The sequence below is a fragment of the Typopeltis vanoorti genome, chromosome 3 (assembly GCF_054136105.1).
Source record: "Typopeltis vanoorti isolate ZY-2024b chromosome 3, IOZ_Tvanoo_1.0, whole genome shotgun sequence".
NCBI classification, from domain to species: Eukaryota; Metazoa; Arthropoda; class Arachnida; order Uropygi; family Thelyphonidae; genus Typopeltis; species Typopeltis vanoorti.
Window position 1 is genome coordinate 14,474,007 of NC_143551.1, and position 25,081 is coordinate 14,499,087.

The following is a 25,081-nucleotide window of genomic DNA, read 5'->3' on the forward strand; positions in this document are numbered from 1 at the left end:
AAATATAATAACTATGGTGAAGCTGGCCTTTCTGATAATGCTTGAACACTTTTCATAGAATTGACTGGAAAAGCACCAGTTGTTTACATCACACCAGAAAACATGGTATGAATGCAAATTTAAAGGAGCCTGTAGATTTGTATATACTCCAGGTGATGACCTTAACCACCCCAATCTGAACAATAATGATGGTCTAAAAATCCCAAGAATATGGAAGGCACATATTTTACCCATGGAACCTTTCTCCCTAAGAGTTAACTGTAAACAGGACTGTAGACAATCCAGAATCCTAAATCTAATATAACAATTGTAATGTTAAAAATACTACATCATTGTTACTGTAAGAAAACTATCTATAAGAAAGAATGTTTCACTTATATTATCTTAAATAGAATTTAGCTTTGATGTAGTTTCTAAATAATTAATTAATTTGTAATTTTATCTGTATTTTTATTTTATTTTTTCAACAGAGGTCATGCCAGTAGAATAACTGGTGATCAAATCATTGTTTCTTTAGCTTACTGTAATAAATTTAATTTAATCCTTTATCCAAGTGTGAGCAAACAAAGTTTGTGCCTGAAAGTATCTTCAGGACTGGGATAAGGTGGTACAACACCGGGAAACTCGTTGCAAAGGTGGAGCAAGCTAACATCACTCCTAGCTCAGTATCTCCCATAATGCAAAACACATCTCCTTGCGGATATGTTTAATGTTATGCATTAAGGGAAGGGCCACTACCCAGACTGATTTCGACCTTTATTGAGGTCTCTTCAGTGGGAGCCAGGCCCAAGTGGATACCAGACAGAAGCATTAACACACCTTTTGGCAACTCCTATGGGTAGAGATGACCTTGCTAATGCTTCTCCCTGGTATCTCCACTTGGGCCTGGCTCCCTCCCACTGAAGAGACCTCAATAATGGTTGAAGCTAGTCTGGGTAGTGGCCCTTCCCTTAATGCATAACATTATACATATCTGCAAGGAGATGTGTTTTGCATTATTGGAGATACTGAGATAGATGTGATGTTAGCTTGCTCCACCTTTGCAATGAGTTGTCTGGTGTTGTACTACCTTACCCCAGTCCTGAAGATACTTTCAGGTGCAAACTTTGTTTGCTCACACTTGGATAAAGGATTAAACTAAATTTATTATAGTCTAACCAAGTGAAAATTAAACTTTCAACATCTTTAGCTTACTATGTGAAATGTTACTCAGTTTGTCCTTGTATATTTGTATATACTCCAGATGATGACCTTAATATGAAGGTCAAAACATCGGGAAATTAAAATTGTTATTTAGAACACAGATGTAAAGTCCATAATTTCTGAAATGAATGCTGATCACCATGCAACACTAAAAAAAGCTTCTTCTCATCTCTCTCTATCATACCAAGAGAGCAGACTCAATTTTTTACTTGGTTACTTTTCATTTTTGCTTCTTACAACAACTGTTTCATATCTTCTCTCCTTTCAAATCATTTGTTCCTGCCATAACAATCATCTCTTTCACCAATCATGACAATCTCTTTCACTTTTCCCTACTGCAAACTAACAGCTTGACTAACATTCTTGATTTTCATGGGAAACATGCTTTCGTCCCTTTTGTCACTATGAGTTTATACTTCTTATCCTCAAATCTCCATACAATACTGTGTCCTTATTTCCAGTTTTTCACACTTTCATACTTTCCAAATTTACATTTTCTTTCATTCTCTGACCTGTTGCATCACACAACAATTGTCTCTAGTTCTTGTTTTGTCCCATGAAGGATGCAACGTAAAAGCACTGTTTCACTCCTTACTGTTGCTTCATCATCATCTACACTTTCAGTTACTTCTTTCACGCTCTCGTTCCATGCACTATCATTCAATACTTCCGCATTTGCCAGAACACTTTTGCCATCTTTCCTTACATCATTAACATTTGTCAATTCATTTTCCATCTTTCCAGATGACTCCCATTTCTTGCACTCGCACACAAAACATTTTTGATATTTTATCTCCATTCTCACTTCAGTACAACACACTCACTCTCAGCAAAGAATATATGGAACATACAATACATTGTACAAAATCCCTCATTCTAAACTCTGAAGAAGGAAGCCTTGACTACCATTTTCTTTGTGCACATTGGCAGCATGTATTAGAATCCTTTCTAAACAATATTCCATATTAAATTTTTATAGCTACACAACACACACATACTCAACATTGCAGTCCAAAATAAGTAAGCTATAACCAGAATTAATTACTAATATTCACGAAAATAAAAGACTTATCTGTAGAATGCGTGCAATACAGCTTTTGCTCTGCACTGTGCTCAATATCCTCTCTCACTGCATATTTCGCCCCCTTTCGAAAAATTTTGTTCCTGCTAAAACAGCTCTTTCACTTCTTCTGCAAACAGCTTCTCTAATCATTGATCTTTGCACCTGCATGACGTACTTTTTGTCACTTTTCATTAGTTCTCCTGCTTATCAATGAATCTCCATACAATACCATCTTCTTATTTTCCTTTTCTTGCACTTTCATACTTTCCCTGTTCACTTTTTTGTTTCTTTAGTTGCTCTAGCCCCCATCCAGCAGCAGCTCATGGCTTGAAATCGTGGGGGTGCTGCAACTTTCAAAATATGCATACGCACTGTAAGTACAGTTTATGTGTGTTTGGATAAAATATCAAAATTATGGTAAAAATTAAACAAAAAATATTTATTATCATTAAAATTATAGAGTTTGGTATAATTCAAAATTACTTAAAATAAAATATATTCTTGTTTTGTTTCATGAAAAAATATTGTTTATTATTGATAAAATTATACAGTTTAGTATAATTCAAAATTACTATAACAAATGTTATGTCTTTAATTGTAATGTCCAAATATTTAAAGAGACAGAGTAAACACGATAAGCACTACGAACACTCTACTACTGGCACAAACTGCATATAAACAACATTGGAACTGCACGATAGACAGTGCCGCATTACGCTAATAGCTCGCATCTCACTATGACGTGCATATGCTTGCGCGTGTAGCAATATGACACTGGAAAACACAGTGCTGCTAGCATGCTTCACTCTCCTAAGTGCTACAAGATGGATTTTTATTATTTTTTTTAGAAAATAAGAGAATTGTATAGGATTGTTGATGATAAAATTAAATATTACAAGCGAATATAAATAAATTAATAAATATATTTATATATTGAGAAAAATTGTGGGTGCTGCAGTTCCACAGTGCCTATGCACGAGCCTCCCCTGCTCCCATTATTATCTTTTGCTCTAGCTCCCATTTTGCCCTATGAAGGATGGCACGTAAGCATGCTATTTCACTCCTTAATGTCATCCATTACTTTCAGCCACTTCTTTCATTCTCTCATTCAATTTCATTCACTATTTCGACATTTTCCAGAACACTTTTGCTACCTTTCCTCATATCATTAATGACTGTTTCTTCATTTTCCTGCTTTCTCACATTTTAGGTTTTTGATGGATTTTTCTACCTTTAGTATTGATATATACTAATCGACTTGCATTTCTTGCCCTTGCACATGAAACATTTAATATGTTTAGGACTACTTCATCTGCATAAAGCAAAGAACTAAGTTCTCCAAATCTAATATCAGGTTTTACTACTTTCTTTCATAATGCAATCCACAGAAATGATGAATAAGAGTGGAGATAATTGGGCACCTTTATCTTATACCTGATTTTACATCAAACCATTTATCTGTAATTCCTTTGATTCTACTGCTAACTTAAAAGGTAAATATAGACTATGTAATGCCCTGTATAATGTTACATTTATTCCATATAACTGTATCATTTTGAAAACCTTTTCTCTGGGCACTTGTATGCCTTTTCAAAATCTAAAACTACAGAAATTCTTGTTGTATTTAGTTCAGATTTAGTTACCAAAAAACATGGTTTTTTGGTAACTAGGGAATGACAATGTATACTGTTATATTAATTAACATCAGCACAACAGCCAAGACTACTACCCAATTTAGCCCACTAGGTGGCACCTTTTAGGACTCTAGGACCGACTTCAGTTGTTGTCTTCAGCCATATTTGTTCAGTGTTAGTGCCTGCATGCACATATCATTAATTTTATGTTCCCTGAAAATGGTAATGTAACATTACTGAAATATAGGAAATATTAATTAAAGTTTTTTAATTACTATAACAGTATACGTTGTCTTTCCTAAAAATTGACAGTTATGTATCACCAACATATAAGTTTATCTACAAGAAAAAACATGGTTACAGCAGGTGATGCAGTTTCTATGAACATGTACGTGTGTGTGTGTGTGTGTGTATTGAGTTTTTTTGCTACTGAGTATGCAAGGTTTGACTGTTTTTGTACTCTTTCAGATTTTCTGGAATAATATTTGTATACTTGAGTCTGCAGTTCACATCTGAAACTTCAACTTAGATGTTTTTTTAAATTTTTGTACATGTTTTTTCAATATGAAATTCATTTTTATTCTACTCAGATCTTGAATAACGATCACTTCCTATTTCAGATGTATTATCTCATGTCCTGGAGTTAGTGTTTGAAGGTGTTGACATCAACAATAACATACTCAATAGGACTTATTTCGGTGGACTACTTTCATGTGAACTTGTGTGCAGCTTTACATCAGAACATGATATTTATAATGTCCTCTTACTCCATGATCTACAGAAATCCAGCAGCTATTTATCTTTGTTATTGACTTTGCTCTTTTCAAGTTTGTTTCAACATTTCTATGTGAGTGGTATTCATGTCCTCCCATGCTGTTTACATCTCCTCCAAGAACCATCTTTTTCTTTTCTTTCTCTGATAGCTACCTTCTCTAATGACTTAAACAATTCCTCAATTTCTTTCTGTGTGGTACTACCATAGGCACAAATAATTATCATTGTACAATTCTCTTTTTTGATGTTTGTATTCATCACTGTACTTGATATTGCCTGTTAAATTATTTTTGTGTACTATAGTGTGTTTGTTAATTTGAACAATTACCTGTTTGTCTTTGTTCCATAACATTAGTTATATGATGTGAAACTTTCTAATTCTTCTGCCAATTCCACTTCTTTTCAGGTAATGCTTATTTTGTTGGTGGTGTTTATCTTGAATTTTGTTGATGTTGAGTTTGTTCCAGTACCTGACCTTTCACTGTTAGCAGAATACAGTTTGTTCACTTAAATTCCAGATTCTAGGACCATATTCGCCCAGTTGTTTTTAATAGGTCATGTGTAGCTTTGTGTAAGTTATTATTATTACAGGCGATAATGTTTAGGGCTCCCTCGATGAGTCCTTAGACTCATCGAGGGAGGCCCTAAACATCATGTCCACACAACTATACGACATTCTCACAGTATCTATCATACCTTGCCTTGAACTCGCTCACAGTCATAGCATCCACAACAGACTCTGGCAGCTTATTCGACTCATTTACCAACTCTATAAGTAAAGAACCCAGCTCTAACACCCTTGCTAACCACACTCTTGCCCAGCTTCCATAGGTGTCCCCTAGTTCTCCCACCACCAGTCCTGATCTCAAAAATATCCTCTGAATTAATCCTATAGAAACCCTTTAGCAATTTGTATATCTCAATCATATCTCCCCTTTTCCGCCTATCAACTAATTTCTGCCACCCACAAATCTTCAACCTGTTCTCATAAGGTTCATTCCATAGATCTGCTATCATCTTGGTCACTCGCCTCTGGATCCTCTCCACCTCCTCCCCATCAAGAAGAAACTTAGGTGACCAAATCTGGGTACAGTAGTCGAGATGAGGTCTTATCAAGGCTCGGTACATTAACTTGCTTGTCTCTGTTCGTCAAAGTATTTTTCAACAACCAAGTGAGTTGATGAGCTGATTTAGCCCTTTTGCAATGTGCCCCCTAAACTTCATCTCCCTATCCACCAACACTCCCAAGTCCCTGGCCTCATCACTCTCCCAGAGTACAGTTCCACCAATGTGATATACTGCTGCCAATCTTTTCACCCCAAAATGCATAACTTTACATTTTGTCACATTAAATTGACATCCATTCTCCCTAGCCCAGACCTCCAATCTATCCAAATCATCCTGCAAGACTTTGAAATCTTCTGCATTCACTATTGCCCTACCCAACTTTGCATCATCAGTGAACAAATGAACTGTTCCTCTTAGATCCTTCTCTATATTGTTAATGAACAAATTAAACAGCAGTGATCCAAGAACAGAACCCTGTGGCACACCACTAGTCACAGGCCGTCTTTTGGACTCTACTCCTGAATAAACTACTCTCTAATATCTCTCCATCAACCACCCATCTATCCATCTCACCAACCCTATATCCATTCCCATATGTTGTAGTTTACGGATTAGAATTCCATGTGGTATCCTGTCAAATGCCTTAGCCAGGTCCAGCAGTATCACTGTAAACCCATTACCCCTATCCAGTTCAGCCGTCACTGTGTTATAAAACTTGAGCAAGTTACTGAGGCATGATCTAACCTTCACAGAGCCATGCTGTCCCCCATACAGTATCTCATTTTCATCAATCCATTCCTGTATTTTTCCCTTGACTACTTTCTCCAAGACCTTGACAGCGACTCCTGATATGCTGATCGGTCAGTAATTTGCAACAGTAGTCTTGGATCCTCCTTTATGTAGTGGAACTATTTTCCCCTCTTTCCACACCTTCGGGACTAAACCAGACCCAAGACTCAGATTAAACATGGTCAAGGGCACTGATAATTCTTTAGCCGCTTCATGGAAGACCCATGTCGGTATACCATCCAATCCCACAGATGTGTTCACCTCCACTTCATTCATCACAATTCCCGTATAAATATAAACTAATGGTTCCTTCATTTTTTCAATGTCACCACCTGGATGATATACTCTTTCAAAGTGCTCGCTCAGTAATTCCACTATATCGACTGATTCAGTGACCTCCTTACCATTGTCATTCCTTAAAATTATTTTGCCGTGTACAGTTTTTTTTTTTTTTTTTTTTTGCTTGCAGCATATTGAAAGAACTGTTTGGGATTTCCTTTAGCTTGCATAGCTAGTTTCCTTTCATAATCTGCTTTTACTTTTTTTACCACACTCGTTACCCTTCTGGCCTGCACTTTATACCGTTCGTGTGCCTGCAGGTCACCTCTTTCTTTAAATTCCCTTCACAGTTGTTTCTGTTTTTGCAGCTCAAGCTTAATGGTGTTATTCATCCATTTAACTCCTACTTGTTTTACTATTTGGACCCTAGGTATACAATCAGTCATAACCTCCTATAAGTGCTCCTTGACCACATCCCATGCTCTATCGACAGCCAGCCCTTGCAGTTGTACATGCCATGCCACGCCACTGATCCAAGCAATCTTCTAAGCTTGTCATACTTGCCAGCACGGTAATTCCACACATACCCTGTCTTAATCGAAAATTCCACACCTTTAGCCACCTCCCAGGTCAAGACCTTATGATCACTCTCACCAATAGGTGGCACCATGGTCATATTCATTACAGTCAAATTTTCAGATGCTATTACCAGGTCAAGCACTCTCACACCCCTAGTATTTTCAATTACATGCTGCCTCAGATAGTTATCCCTTAATAATTGAATAAAATCCATTTCCTTCCTCACATGTGTCCTCTCCTCCTTCCAATCAATGTTACCATAGTTGAAATCCCCCATAATAATTATCCTCCTTCCACTTATTTCATCAATTTGTTTATGCATACTATCTCCACCATCTATTCCATCACCTGGTCTATAGCAACACCCAACTGTATATTTTGTCCTGCCAGTCTCAATCTCACACCAAATACCCTCAAATGAGCTCTTTTCACTATCCTGCGATACAATTTCAATTCTCCTTGGCTGCAGTTCATCAGCTATCATCAATAACACTCCTCTCCCCCATTTTATTCTCTCTGTCCCTCCTAAACACACTATAACCTACACATTCTATCCCACTAACTATATCATCTTCTGTCAGCCATGTTTCACTAATGCCAATAACCTGTGGCCAGGAAGAGCCAATCAAGGCCAAAAATTCTTCCTTCTTGTTCCTAATACTCCTGGCATTAGTATACATGAAATGCAGAGGTCCCTTTGTCCCACTCCTATCTTGATGCGCTATTCTAACTATTCCATTCCGATTTCTTGTCCTTAGTACTGGCTCGGATACATTATATACATTCTTACACTCAACTGTCTCACTGATGTTCGCATATCCACTCCCCCCCCCCCCTCCTTGGTAGTTCTAGTTTCCCTGGTTCTGCCATCCATTTTCACTTCATTCAGCAACACTTTTTCCAGTCTCCACATACCAAATCCATTCAAATACAGGCCATCCTTCTTGTATAAATCCTTTCTCCCATCAAACTCATTCCACACATCTACGAATTCCATACCACACCGTCTGCATAACCTGCGCATAAAGTCATTTGCGATTATGGCCCTCCTCCTAAACTCCTCTCTGTCATACCACGACAACAGACTCACCATCCTAACTCTGTCACTCTTTTCTTTCGCTACCCTTAACAACACTTTCAAGTCCTCTCTCATAAAAAATTTATCTCCTTTCAATTCATTTGTACCCACCACAACTATCAATTCTTTCAACCTCTGTTTTTTCGCTCTAATACTCTCACTATAAGTTATCTGGCTTTGATCCCTAAAATGACTCCTGGAATAGAATTGGCAGTTGAAAACTGCTTTGAACAATAGTTTTATGATGGCACATATATAGTTTACTGAACTTATGTTTCAAAATATAATGGGCATCATATCCAGGGTGTGTGTTTGACCAACTTAGTTGCAACCAAGACATGAGCCAGTAAGAATGTTAAAACTCATTTACATGATTCCTGTTTTTAATGTAGTTGGTCTTTCTCCCTGATGATGTCTGTTACGTTGGCTGAAGTATATCAGAATTTTGAATAACATTCTATAATTTTTTTTTTCTGTTAGCTGTGTAAGTATTTATTAATATGTATTACACGTTTGTTTAAAACAATTTGAAAATATATTCATGACATTTAGGCTTGTTAGAAGGTACAGAATGGGAGAGGAGAGTTGGGTGGTTCTGTCACTAATTCTTTTCAGTGAATTAAAAAGGGCTGTTATATTAGGAGAGATTGGAGGTTGGTAAATCTCTAACATTGAAAGTGAAACACTAAAAGAATTCAAAGTACCCGAACAGCATACATTTTACTATGGAACCTAAACAAAAGGACTACCATTTTTGGGTGTCTAGAGGAGACATCCAGAAATGACTTCTTTGGGAGACCTAGAGGTCTCCGAAGAAGTCATTTGTTTGCGTATAGAAAGCTTACCAAACTAGATGATAGCTCCATGCTTCTCACTAGAATCCATTGTAAAAAGTAGGAGTAATTAAAATGCTAAGAGAGAGAGAGAGCATACATCTCTAGCAACATGGAGTCATCATCATCGATTTCCTGATATATACCCCCAAGGGGTGTTCAGGTTACTATGACAGCACTACATGATTAAGTTTACATCATTGTTAATCTCCTATCCACAATTTCCCTCATTTCCCTCCAGATTAGTCTATTACTTGTGAGCACTGTGATATTGTCATATCTAATGTTTCTTTCTTCTAAGGCAGTTCTGACTGAATCAATCCACCTAGACCTTGGTTTTCCTTTGTATCTCTTTCCTGCCATTTTGGAATCAAATACCTGTTTTGCTAACCTTTCCTCATCCATTCCATTTAAGTGGCCATACCACCTTAGATTAGTCTTTCTGACACATTCTTGAATGCTAATAATGTCAAGTTCCTTTCTAAATATATTAATTTTTAATATGATTCTGCCATTGATGCCATCGGTTCACCCCCCCCCCCCCCCCAATTTTTCTAAGAACCCTCATATTTGTGGTCTCTAGTCTTTGATCAAGTGCTTTATTTCTAGCCCAACTCTTAAATCCATAACTTAAAACTGGATTAAACAACCTGGATAATGTGTATACTGCTAGTTTGGTGTTTTGACTAATTTCTCTCTTATTTTGTATAAATTTATTCAGCTGGCTACCTACCATACTGGCTTTTCTTATTCTGTTGTCTATTTCCACATTTAACCTGCCATCTTCACTAAAAACTGTGCATGAATAGCTGATATATTTTACTTGTTCTATTTGATCTCCATTCAGAATGCAGGTGAAGTTTTCTATGTCCTGCCCATTTTCATAGTTTTGGTTTTTTATTGCTGATTTTCATGCCAAATTTGTTATAGCTGTTATTCAATTTAGTTAGAATCCTGGACTTGCACTCAGATGTGTTTAGGAGAAGCATATCATCTACATTAAGCAGATGAATTTATGGATTTCAGCAGATGGGAAGGCTGTCTCAACCCTCCCCCCCCATTTTTATGTTGAAACGTGGTATTAGTAATGAATTGTCCATGTCCAGCAAGTACCTACTGTTATTATTAGCTTTACCCTTTTCTCCAAATTTTCCTGTATGCTTGGTGAGATTCATTTCCTATTCTGCTGTTCAGGTCTCCAACAAGGACTATTTTTTCCATTTTCTTTGTCAGTTGCCTGTTCTAATGATTCAAAAAACTCCTCCACTTCTTAAGAAGAACCTTCTTGGGATCATAGGCACAAATAAGTTTCATTGTCCATTTCCCCATTTCGAAGTTTGCCCACAGAACTCTACTTGAAACTGTTTCCAATCAAGAAGTTTATCTTCATGTTTGGTGTTGAATGTTATCGCTACTTCTTCCTTTCCTTGATCATTATTGCCTGAAAATGGCATCCTATACTTATTATTTAATAATATTTTACCTGTTTTTTCTTCTTTGTCTCAGTGATGCAACATGGAGGAGTCAAGAACTTAATACATCAGCCGTGACTATCTCAAACATGGTTATAGGCACAAGACAATCAACAAGATCTTGCAAATCTGCCTCCACACATTGACAAATAAGCAAGATACAAAGATGCAGTGTCTTCCTCATATCTAGTATGTAACAGACAGAATTTCTGAAATGCTTCAATAGCATGATATAAAAGTAGCTGTCATCTCATTATTCAATATCTCAAGATTGTCACATCTTCAACCACCTTATTCATCCTCTTATAAAACCAGGGGTTTGTGAAATTGAGTGTTCATGCAGCATATATCATGAAGGACAAAAAAAAGACAATCTAGAGAGAGAGAGAGAGAGAGAGAGCTATTCATGTGTCAGAACATGCTAACAATGTGGAAAAGAAGAGAAAGCACAATTCTGGATTCATTTGTTAACATTGTATAAAATATTAATTTACTTCAATGCATTCTTTATGTATCTTAAAGGGTGTACTGTATACTGTGATTATACTGCATAAAATTTTCTGTTATTACTAACTTCCTTGACAATTTTCTTCCAAAGGTGTCTGTTATCTGTCAAGATTCCAGTATTGTCAGATTTTATATTTTGGTCTTCTAAGGCACTCTGACTGCATCAATCCACCCATATCTCAGTCTTCCTGTGGTTCTTTTTCCTATCACCCTATCAAATATCTGCTTAGGTAACTTTTCCTCACACATTCCTGAATGCTAATGTCAGGTTCCTTCCTAGAAGTATCTTCATTTTTTAATATGATTTTGCCATTGATGCCATCTGTTCACTGCCTTATTTTTCTGAAAACTTTTACATTTGTGGTCTCCGATCTTTAATCCCACTCTCAGATCGATAAGTTAAAATTGGTTTGATCACTGTCTTTTATATAGATACTTTAGAGATGTGAGTTATTCACATCATTAGCTTATTACCAGCTTCCTATCACTGTTTTTTTTTCCAGATTAATCTGTTTGTCAGGACACCAATATTACCAGATCTTACATTTTGATCTAAGGCACAACAAATGATTCACCATAACAAATTTATAGGAGCTGCAGGAATAGTTTGTTACAGTGGGTAGAGGGTGCTGTGGTGAATTTATTTTAATATAGCATTATTCATTTAGAGCTTTGGTCAGAATTTTTGGTCATATGTTTGTTTGTTTGTTTTGAGCAAGTTTGTTATAGCAATATTTTCTCTAGTGAGAGTTGACTATCCACACCAGTCCACCTAGATATGGGCCTTTTTTTCTCCCATTCCATTTAAGTTGCCAATACCACCTTAGATTAGCTCTGCACATCTGAATTCTAACAATGTAAATTTATTCACTAAACACTGTGTATCTTAAATACTGAATCCTTTTTCTCTAGGTAGGTTCTCCATTAATAAAAAGTTGAAAATTTCCATGTTCCCGATTATTTTCAATTTGTTATGAATATCAGCAATAAAATGACAAAAACCGAATTTGCTACTACCGTTGTTGCATAGATAAAGTGTTACACTTGAACTGAATTTATTTGGAAGTAACTCATTTACATAAAGCAAAGATCTGAGCATATTCAAATTTGTATATCTGATTTTTAATATCAAGTTAAATGCTGTTTTCTGGACTTACCTAAAGGTCAGAGCTGGATAACTAGAAGGAGACTTCCACTTTGCCTTTAAGGAATGTAGAGAACTAACCACCTGATGTCCTTTTCCCATTTTCACATGGTGCTCCCAATTAATAGGTATCTATCTGGATACCAAATGAATGAAGATAAACTGGCAATTTATCTTTGACCAAACTTTATTTTGTATTGGCTTGAACTAAAAAAACAAATAATGGTAGACCATGATGAAATTCATGTTAGCCGGGACGTTGCTTGCTATTTGTTTACTTAAAACAGAAAATTATAATGTTAGCAAAGCATGTGTTTGATATCAAGATGTCAGGAAAAATATCCAGTGGATGCAGGTAGATATGCCAAGATAGTCAAGATGACAATATTAGAGTTCCTGATAAATGAGATTAATTTGAAGGAAAAGTATTGATATGGAAATTAATAATAATGGAAATTTAATAATGTAGGATTACTGTGGAGTCCTGACCACATCTTGTTGAGGTTTGCATGCCAGGAACTTTTTTTTTTTATGTGGTTCCCATCCACCAAAAAGCTTATTTGTAAACCTGTAACACATTCCTACCTTGTGTTGGTTAAGAATTTCTTTTTTATGAGGGTGGCTTGAAAAGTTCTGGGCCTAACATTGAAAAAACAAATTTATAATTTCAAAGTTATTTTTATTTTTCAACATAATCTCCATTAAGACTAATACATTTATTCCAACGATGCTCCAGCATCATTATCCTATCCCTGTAGTGGTTCTCAGTAAGCTCTGCAAAATACCCCCTCTACAGCTGCATTCACCTCTTGATTCGAAGAAAAACGCTGAACTATGAGGAAGAATTTTAGTTTTGGGAAGAGACAGAAGTAAGAGGGAGCCAAATCTGGAGAATATGGTGGATGTTCCAACAAGTGCAGATCCCTTAATTTTCCCATTGACAAAACACCTTTGTGGGCAGGTGTATTATTCTGATGAAAGATGATTTTTTTCTTCTGCAAACCGGGTCTTTTTTCATGAATTTTTTTGTCTAGTCTGGTTGAAAGATCAGAATAATATTCCCTGGTTATTCTTTTACCCTTTTCAAGATAATTAATAAACAAAATGCCTTTAGCATCCCAAAATGCTGATGCCATGACCTTTCCTTCTGATGGAACCGACTTTGTCTTCTTTGGCACTGAGCAACCAGCTTCTGTCCACTGTTTTGAGTGCTGTTTGGAATCTGGTGTGTAATGGTGAATCCAAGTTTCATCCATAGTAATTAATCGATGCACAAAATCAGTTTATTAGTTTTATTCTTGTTAAAACACGCCAAGCACTGTTCAGAGATTTTCATGCGAGGGCGATTTTGATCTGCTATGAGCAAGTATGGCACCCATCTTGCGCAAAGCTTTTTCATTTGCAATTCTTGATGCAAAATATATTCTACACGTTCTTTTAAAATGCCTATAGTCTCAGCAATTTCACGCTGGTCATCCAGTACCATATCGTGCACTTGATCAACGATTTCTGGTGTTGTTACACTTTTTGGACATCCTGCATATGGATCATCTTCAAGGCTGGTATGGCCACGTTTAAACTTGGCAGCTTATTTCTTAATTGTTGAAAATGAAGGAAAAGAGTGACCATAAATTTTTGTGAACTTTGAATGAATTTCTTTTGGTTAAACCTTCTTTTACAAAGAATTTTATAACCTCACCATACTCAATTTTATCGATTTCAAGGGATACAGACAACACTTTTGCTTCAGACAGCTGTATAAAACGAACTACTTGATAAATGATGACTTGCAATTTCACATGGATGCTTATGACAGATGTACCAACTTAGAAAAAAAAAATCTTGCCGATAGTGTTGCCATCTATGGCAACACTATCGGCAACTTTTCAGACCACCCTAGTATTTCTGCTTTTATTGATTTTATATTTTTTTTTTTTTGTATTTTTTTTCCTAATTTTTGCATACTCAGGAAACCCTGCTCTAGAGACCAAACACGGAACTTTTTCAAGCTCTAATAAGCGGGAAGGTCTTTTCACCGAACAATGAAATTCATCTGCAATATACATACATAATTCTAAATAATTATATTGTTTAATTCTTTACCCTAATGTGAGCAAACAAAGGAAGGGTGCAAATTATCTTCACAACTAGGCTGTTTATGTATAGAGGCCGATGCCTTCACTCAATTGCCTTAGTATCATTGTCATCTATTCACTTTCCTACTTATTTTTCAGAACTCACATAACTGGGATCTCTAGTTACCTTTTCTATCAGCTGTCACACATTAGACATTTAACACTGGTGAGACTATACTTAACAATAAATCTCTAAAAATCTTCAAATAATCATTTCTAAAAAAAATCTATACTCAAGGAGAGGATAGATCTAGCATAAGCAGATTTTGATATCATTATCACACTTTTTAATGAGGGTGAAGTAAAAAAGTTTCTGAATTACCTATAAGTTATTTTCTATTTATTATTATAATGATATTCAACCAGAAAGGGTCAGATATTGAGGTTATCAAAGGTTTACTTTTACTGTGGCCATACTATATAATTCAGAAAGTTGAATTCTGGGTAATTGAAGTAGAACTCCATCTCCAACTCGTGACATAGGAAAATAATGCTGTAATATTCTATCAACAAAATGACTTATCACTTTCTTTAAAAGCTTTCTGAAGATTTGCATTTGGAAATGGAACTTTCGGAACATGATCAAGATATTTGAATACTACTGCATCCAATGAGCATGGCCATTTTCAAAAAAAAATAAAAAGTCGGTAATACCAAGTTATCATACAAAAAATTTAATCATGCTTTTGCTTGTTCATATACATTATTCTTCATATCCTGTTCACTCATCATCTTTGTTCCATGTATTGTAAATTATGCTTTGTGCAACTCACCAATTGCAAAGTAGAAAATAAAAGGCAATTGAAGAACATTAGCATTCCAAGGTCTAGTTAATTCTGTTACCAAGGTCTAGTTAAAGAATTAATCAAAGTCATGTGTAAAGTAATATGTTATTATTACAATATGGTATCTCTGTGAAGTCCACAGACATCATGGGAAGTCCACTAACCTTTCACTAGCCATCATTTGTAGAATACTTGTCATGTTTCACTTTAAACTCATTAATTCACCAACAAAACACATCTGATTCTGGCAATTGCACTCATTCAAACTTTCCAAAAAAAAAAAAAAAATGTTATATCTTTGGAATTGTGATAAGTCTGTATCAAAGTGATAAAAATTTAAAACTGAGTAAAGTTATTCAGTTTTTTAGTGAGAGAGAGAGATTGCTGTCTGGTATTTGCATGATTACAATTCTAATTTAATTTTTTACAGATAAATTTCTATGTCATTGCTAAAGATGGATATCCCATGGAAGCTTGGGCTGTTCTGTATTATGTTACTCATCTGTAAGTATCTTCATGAATTAAGTTATAAACTTTCCATGTACTGCCGCTGATAATTCTTTCTCACTTTACACTAAGCATAGCTGCATATCTTCCAAAGCTGAGAATGGATAACTATTGATAAAACCTCAATATTAGTGAGGTGAGGAGCATTGTGTTGAACTACAGGAATTAATTTAAAATATAATTTAATTTTTATAGTAACATTTGTCTAAAACTTTGTGAGGATTACATTTTATCATTATTGTCTCTATGATTTCACACTGATACCTTTAACCTCCAAATCTAAAATTGTGATGAGAGAAGCTTTAAAAATGTGCTTTGATCCATCATAGTTCTCATTCAGTATTGATGATATCCATTGATTGGAAAGACACAGATTCGGATCTCACGTAGGTGAGATCCGAATGCAAGAAGCCTTTATGCAGACTGTAATCTTCCAAAACAGGTAAATAGGCTACAGTATGTGCAGTTAGCAGATATAATAGGCTGTCCCTCCATAACCTTGGTGCTTCAACCATAATGCATGCGGGAGAACCACCCTATCCTGCAAAATGAATGAGTCAGAGAATACATGTTTCAGTAGAACATTCCAGGCTTTGTAGATAGGGCTAACTACTCTGTTCTAATGCTATTGATTAGGTGTTTATATGAGCTGATGTCTTTAGGAAAAGATGAGATGGGAAGTATTCACAAAAAAAAAAAAAAATCTTCAAAATTTTTAAGTGAAACTTTTGCTGAACAAACTTTAAGTTGGTAGGTTAAAATCTGTAAAATCAGAGTTAAAATCTGTAAAATTTCAGAACACAAGAATTAGTCTCTCCTTTAAGAATACCCTTTTTTAATATGGAAGTGGATGGTGGTAAACATCCATAAATAGCCAAAGTAAACCTGCCAAAAATATAACAAAGAAAGAAAATATAAATTACATACAACCAAACTATATGATTTGAAGTGAGGTAGATGGAGAAGGTTTTTTTCTTTTTTCAGTGAGAAAAAACAGCTGTGCAAAATCATGGAAAGTAAAACTATTTAGGGAGGATGCAGATAAACATGAAGTATGTGTATAGCCTCCCTTGAGGAGGCATACAGACCATGCATACTCTGAATTTAGAGCTTATTTCAGTTCATTTCAATTCAAACTTTTATTTTCATTTCTGGATTGCATTCATTCTTTAATCTGCATCTGAGATATTTAAATCTTGCCACTCTTTTTATTTGTTTTTCGTTTAAAGAAAGTGCCAAATTTAGAATTGGTTTTAGCTTATCACCATGAATTTAGTTTTGGTGATATTTATTCTTAATCCCATTTTTTCACTCTCTTCGTTCACTAGTTCAAGATTTTAAAGATCCTGAATATTGTCAGCCAGGAGAGCTGTGTCATCAGCATAATGGATGCTATTGATGATTTCACCATTTACATTAATCCCTTCCTCTCTTCCTTTTAAGATTTTTTGAAATATGGCTTCTGAGTATATGTTAAAAAGGAGAGGCAACAGCACACATCCTTGCTTTACTCCTTACTTGATATTAATGGAGCCTGTAACAGTGTCATCAACTTGAACAGATGCCTTTTGGTCACTACATTTTTGGAATAAAATTTGAAAATAGAAAATAGCCTCTCTTATTCCCAAACTGCTTCTGAAGCTAAATTGGGTATCACTGATGGTGTCTTCACATTTTCTGTATATTATTATTATTATTATTTATTTTATTATTATTTTTTTGAATGATTTTCAGAAACATTTTGAAAACATGACTCATTAGACTGATCATTCTATAGTCATTACAAGTTTTCGCATTTGCTATTTTTAGGTAGCATGATGAAGGTCAACTGTAACCAATCTTGAGGGATTAAGCATGTATTGTAGTTTTTATTAAATAGTTTTACTAATATAGTAATGTTGTCATCTCCTAATAACTTTACTATTTCTGCTAGTAATCTATCAGAGCCTAAAGCTTTATCATTTTTAGCTGAGTTCAGTGCTTAGAATGCTTGGACCTTCCATCTGTTTATAAGTATTTTCTGGATTTTGTCTGTTATCAGTAAATAGTTTTTCTACATATTTCATCCATTCTTGTATTTTATCATCCTTTTTGGATATTATTTCTCCCCTTTTGTTTTGAAGGATACATAGTTGTTTTTTCTTAAATATACCTGAAGATTCTTTCAGCTTGTGTAGATTAAAACTGTCATGCTTTTCCTGCAGAAATTCTATTTCTTTACATTTTTCATTCAATGAAACCCTCATGGCATCATGATTCTTGATAAGTGCTATCTCTTGATTCAGATCTTGACTCAGTTTTTTTCGTATTTCTTGGTTTTTTACTTTCCTAGATCAAACATTTTTTTTCTTGATGTTTATTAAGTGTAGCATTCAGTCTAAGTTTTAACTCTGTCACCTGTTTTTAAGGCATACTTAAAAAGAGGTTGAGAAAGATTTTGGAAGAAAAACTTGGAGAAAACAAGCTGGGTTCAGGCCAAATAGATGTTGTCATGATCAGATTTTCACTTTATTGCAAATAGTTGAGAAATCATTGGAATATGATAACGATCTGTACTTGAGTTTTGTAGATCTGGAAAACACATATGACAAGGTGCCCAGAGAAAAGCTTTTCAAAACACTTCAATTATATGGAGTAAATGAAATAGTATGCAGAGCAATATATATAGTCTATATTTAAGTTGTAAATCATCAGTTAGAATTGAAAGAAATAAAGGAAGATTATTTGATGTAAAATCAGGTGTAATACAAGAATGCACATTATATCCACTATAATTCATCATCTCCATGGATCACATGATGGAAGAAACTGGCATTAAACCTGATATTAGAACTGAAGATTGTGGAAGACTTGGCTTGTTGCTTTACGCAGGTGATAAACTCCTAAACACATGCATAGCATGTAGTCCAGGATTCTTTAACTATATTGAATAACAACTGTGACAAACTTGGCATGAAAATCAGCAATAAAGAGACCAAAACTATGAATACAAGCAAGAACATACCTGTGTTCTGAATAGAGAGAGTCTATAGAACAAGTAAAATATTTCAGTTATTTGAGCACAGTTTTTAGTGAAGATGGCAGGTTATATCTTGAAATCAACTACAGAATAAGCAGACATATGTTGGGGAACCTACTGAATAAATTTAGATGGAATAAAAGAGAAATTAGCTAAACACTTAACTAGCCGTATCCAAGACAGTATTCAAACCAGTTTTAAGTTATGGATCAAATAGTTGGGTTAGAAATAAAGCACTTAATCAAAGATTAAAAACCAGATATGACTTCTTAGAAAAATTAGGAACCTGGATAAGAAGGCATAAATGGCAGAATCATATTAAAAATGAAGACATGTGAAGGAACTTGACATTGTTTGCATTCAAGAATTTATAAGCAGAACTAATCTCAGATAGTATGGTCATTTACATGGAATGGGAGAGGAAAGAATAGGTGTTTCATGCCAAGATGGCAGGGGAAAAAAACAGAAGAAGATTCAAGTCTAGTCGACTGATTTAGTCGTAAGTGTCTTAGAAGAACAAAATGTAAGATATTGGAGTGCTGACAAGTAATAGAGTAATATGGGGGGAAATTGTTGATAGGATATTATTAATCATGTAGTGGTGTCATAGTAGTGTTCCTCCTTGAGTGTATACTTATCAGTAAATTGATGATTTATGCTTTTTAAACCTTTTTTTTTTTTATGAATTTTTCTTCACTTTTTATAGTTCTTTTTAATCTGTTTTCTACACATTTTTTATTTATTACAAATTTTTTTTTTCTTTTCACAGACATTTTTTCATGCTGATTTTATTTAAATTTACATTATTAGTAATCTTCTATCAACAGTTTTCCTCCAAATTAGTCTACTACTTATCAGCACTCAAATATTGTGATTTCTATTTTTTTTTTTTTTTGGTCTTCTAAGGCACTTTTGACTGAATCAGTCCACCTATATTTTGGTTTTTCTCTTTTTGTTCCTTGTCATTCTTGCATCAATTAAGTGACCATCTGCTCAACCATTCTTGAATGCTAACAATGTCAAGTCTTTCCTGATATCTTCATTATTTAATATCATTCTTCCAGTGATACACATGCTCAGGCTCCTAATTTTCCTAAGAAGTCTCATATCTAAAATACAAACTTACATATATAGCCTACCAGCCTCGCCAGCAAACTGTCTGGCTTTTTCAAGGCGTTTACGGAAAGACATAGTCTTCGAAATTCGAGTTGGATATACCAAAATTTTCTAACAATTTCGTAACATTCCATAACAACCACATAGTAGTGAATGTGACAGTTGCATACTTTGGCAATTCTGTAGTGAGATATTTCGTTTTCAGTCATCTGTTGATCTTTATCATTTCTGTGTGTGTGTGTGTGTGTGTGTGTGTGTGTGAACTGGCCTACCAGTCTGAAACGGGGGGGGGTAGACTCTGCCTTTTGTAGATCCTACCGTATGCGCCAGGGGGGCAGAGCCCCCTAGTAGAATATAAAAGAATAAGAGCCATAGCTAAAAGAGAAGTCAGAAAAAGAGAGAGAATCATGGAAAAAATTTGTTTCTAATTTAGAACATGATTTATATAAAATAAGACCCAATGTATATAAGATTTTGAAATGCCTAAATTCAGATACTAAAGAAAAGATAAAATTATACACCAAATTGAAATTTGAAGAATTTCTAAATTTCTACACAGAATTGTGGACAGAAAAATATTTTATAAAAGACAACTGGCAAACACTTAATGAAAAGGAAATTACTAAAGAAGAATTAGAAATCAGCCTGAAAGAAACAAGAAATGGAAAATCACCTGGAGAAGATAAGCTAGGTTCAGAACTGTATAAATATGCAGGAACAAGATTCAAAGAAAAACTCCTATTATTTTTAAATAAAATTTATACAACTGGTAACCCCCAAATAGAATGGAAAAAATCAATTGTGATTCCTATCTTTAAAAAAGGTAATAGAGATGACCCTAAAAACTATAGAGGTATAAGCATACTAAATTCTTGTTACAAAATATATAGCAGAATTTTAAAAAGCAAATTAATGAAATATTCCGAAAACTTTATTTTAGAAGTACAGAATGGATTTAGAAAAGGACGATCATGTATAGCGCCAGCCTTTTGCCCTAAATTAATAATAGAGAAAAGAAGAGAATACAATTTAGAAACACATATTGCATTTATTGACTTTGAAAAAGCATTTGACAAAGTAAAAGAAGCATTTTATTTAACATATTAAATGAAAGACAAATAATATCCTAAAAGTGATCATAAGTATATATGAAAATAATCAAATACAAATAAGATTAAATCATCATCATCAAATTCCTGCCATGTACCCTCAAGGGGTGTACAGGATATGAAAGTACTACATGAAAAAATTACATCATTACTAACTTCCTATCTACAATTTTCCTCCAAATCAGTCTCTTACTTGGCAAGACTCCAACATTATCAGATCTTATATTTCTATTGTCTAAGGCACTTTGTACCGTATCAATCCACCTATATCTTGGTCTTCCCCTGGGTCGTTTTCCTGCCAACCTAGCAGAGAACACTTGTTTTGCAAATCTTTCCTCTCCCATTCTATTTAAGTGACCATACTACCTGAGATTAGCTCTGCTAATGCATTCCTGGATGCTGACAATGTCAAGTTCTTTCCTAATATCCTCATTTTTAATATGATATTGCCATTGATGCCATCTGTTCATGCCTCTAATCTTTCTCAGGACTCTCATATCTGCGGTCTCTAGTCTTTGGTCAAGTGTTTTACTTCTGACCCAGCTCTCAGATCCATAATTTAAAACTGGTTTGAACACTGTCTTGTATACAGCTAATTTAGTGTTCTGACTAATTTCTCTCTTATTCCATATGAATTTATTCAATTGACTTCCCACCATACCAGCTTTGCTGATTCTGTTGTCTATTTCTATATTTAATTTACCATCTTCAGTAAAAATCGTGCCTAAGTAGCTGAAATGTTTTACTTGTTCCACAGGTTCTCCATTCACAACACAGTTGACATTTTCAATGATTCTGCCTATTTTCATTGTCTTTGTCTTTTTATTGCTGACCTTCATACCATACCTATTACAACAGCTATTCAGTTTAGTCAGAGAATCTTGCAGACTTATAGCGGATTTATTTAGAAGTATAACATCATCCGCATAAAGCAAAGAGCTGACATTAACATCTCCAATTGTGATATCAGGTGTAATACCACTTTCCTTCATAATGCGATCCATATAGATAATGAATAATAGAGGGGATAATGTACATCCTTGTCTCACACCAGATTTAACAATAAACCATCTTCCTGTACTTCCTTCAATTCTAACTGCTGACTTACAACTCAAATAAAGACTAAGTATTGCTTGATATAATGCACCATCGACACCATATAACTGCAGCGTATTGAATAGCTTCTCTCTTGGCACCTTGTCATATGCCTTTTCCAAATCGACAAAACTTAAATACAGATCTTTGTTATATTCCCATGCTTTCTCGACTATTTGTCGTAAAGTGAAGATCTGATCCTGAGAGCCTCTATTTGGCCTGAATCCAGCTTGTTCTTCACCAAGCTTTTCTTCCACAATTCTTCTCAACCATTTCTCAAGTATACTTGCATAGATCTTGCCAGGAACACTCAGTAGGGAAATACCACTGTAATTCTCACATGCAGTTTTATTTCCCTTTTTATATATGGGTATTATGAGAGCTCTACTCCAATCATCGGGAATTCGTCCCTCAGTTCAGGCTTTCTGAACTATGCAGTGCAGCCACTGTAAGACTCTTATAATACCATACTTCAGCATTTCTGATCGAATATCATCTACTCCTGCTGCCTTTCCACATTTCAAGCCTTTGATGGCTTTTTCTACTTTGAGTATGGATATGTATTCCTGACTGGATGTCTGGTCAGTGTTTTTTACCACTGTGCTGTCATCACTGCTTGTTTCATTTAGCAATTTTTCAAAGTAATTACTCCATACTTCAAGGATATCTTTTTCTCCTGTTTTCATGTCACCTTTATCATCTCTAACTCCTTTTATAGCATTCTTTCCTCCATTCCTAAGCTTCTTCAACAACCTCCAGAATATTTTGTCACCTTCTTGATATTTATTTTCTATATTCTTGCCAAAGTCCTCCCATGACTTTTGTTTAGCTAGTTTTACACACTGTTTAGCTTTCTTACATTTGTCTCTGTATTCTGTAAGAGTAAAAGCTGACTTATTTCCCAGGAACTTTTGATATGCTTTCTTCTTTTCCTTCACTGCCTCTTTAATTCCTGTGTCCACCAGGGAGTTCTGATTTTTTTATCCTTGCACACAACCTCACCACATGCCTCTCTGGCTGAATCAATCAGGGTTTTCTTCAGAGTTTGCCACTGAATCTCCAAGGTTTGATTCCTGTTCTCAAACTCTTTCATTTTCTTTTCAATAATCTTTCTGTATTTTAGACTACAGTTCACATCTGAGAGCTGCTCAACTTTTATTCGCTTTAAAATTTTCTTACATGTTATTCTTTTCAATATGAAATTCAATTTTATCCTGCTCAAGACTAAATAGTGATCACTTCCAATTTCAAATCCTCTGTACACTCTGGTGTCCTGCACCAGGGAGAAAACATCACTATCAACAATAACATAGTCAATGAAACTTTTCTTATTCCTAGCCTCTTCTGTCCATGTGAATTTGTGCACGTTTTTATGTTGGAACATGGTGTTAGTAATAACCAGTCCATGTCGTGAGCAGAAATCCAACAGATATTTGCCATTATTATTAGCTTTGCTCTTTTCTCCAAATTTTCCCAAAATATTTTTGTATCTCTCACAATCATTTCCTACTCTGCTATTTAGATCCCCAACAAGGACCAACTTTTCCTTTTTCATTGTGTCAGTTGCTTTTTCTAAAGCGTCAAAAAATTTCTCCACTTCTACCTTAGTAGAACCTTCTGTGGGACCATAGGCACAAATAAGTCTCATTGTCCAGTTCCCCATTCTCATATTTGGCCACATTACTCTACTTGAGACTGACTGCCATTCAAGAAGATTAGCCTCGTATTTTGTGTTGAATACTATAGCTACTCCTTTTCCTTGATTGTCATTGCCTGAATATAACATTTTGTATTTATTGCTCAGAAAGATCTCACCAGTTTTGGTCTTTTTTGTTTCAGTCACCCCTATTATGTCTATCTGGTACTTATTTAATTCCTCAACTAGCTCCATTTCTTTGCCATTCAGGCTTCTTACGTTGATAGTACCGATCTTTAACTCTGATGATGTTGAGTTGGGGTTTGTTTTCAGATTTGTTCCAGTAGCTGACTTTTCGCTGTTCGCCCTGGTTCCCTGACGAAAACAACGGGGGCCTTGTTTAACCGGGCGACGCCCCAGCCGGCATGAAATTTTGTCATGTTGTACCATCATTTTTTATTTTGGTTTAAAAAGATTTAATCATGAGCTATCATATACGAGAGAGATAAACCAAGGGGTCCGACAGGGATGTCCCCTCTCAGCAACTCTTTTTAATATTTACCTAAATGAAATAATAATAAAATGGAATAAAAATTTCCATCAAGATATTAAACTTTCTCCTACTGTGAACTTAAACACTCTCCTTTTTTGCCATCACCAAATAATAATTACAAATTCCAAAGATAACTTACAGAAAGCTATTTTAGATCTAAATGAGATAGCCAAAGATTATGGTATGATAATATCAACAGAAAAATCAAAACTATGGCCTTTAAAGGACAAGATCCAGCAAGAACTATGATAGTAATAGATAACAAGATCTTAGAACAGGTGAATTCATTTAACTACCTAGGATGTATGATCACATATGAAAAAGCTATAAACGTAAAAATTGCAAAATATTTAAAAATGACAGGTGTAATTAATTCTATATTTAAACCAAACCTAGTTCAAAAACAAACCAGACTGTAGTCTGGTTTGTTTCTTTCTATACTTTTTGTATTCTATACAAAAAGTATAGAATACAGTAGCCCTACCAGTCTTAATGTATGGAAGCGAAATCTGGACAATAAAACAAAAAGACAAACAAAGATTAATAACAGCAGAAATGAAGTTTATGAGAAAAACTGTAAAGTATACTCTATTTGATCACAAAAGAAACAAAAAAATTATGAAAGAATTAAACCAAGAATCAGTAATAGAAAAAATTAAAAAATATAAACATAAATGGATGGAACACATTTAAAGAATGAAAA

General features: G+C 34.8%; 1 protein-coding gene across 2 annotated transcripts in view; it reads left to right on the top strand.

The window, feature by feature from the left end:
* Nucleotides 1-25,081, top strand: part of LOC150107935 (protein GPR107-like) — a 243,791-nt gene that overhangs the window by 120,063 nt on the left and 98,647 nt on the right. For both annotated transcript variants that reach the window (XM_090415461.1, XM_090415462.1), the window contains one exon: nucleotides 15,774-15,847. In XM_090415461.1, the coding sequence (XP_090271587.1) occupies nucleotides 15,774-15,847 (74 nt within the window). The remainder of the gene's footprint in view (nucleotides 1-15,773; nucleotides 15,848-25,081) is intronic.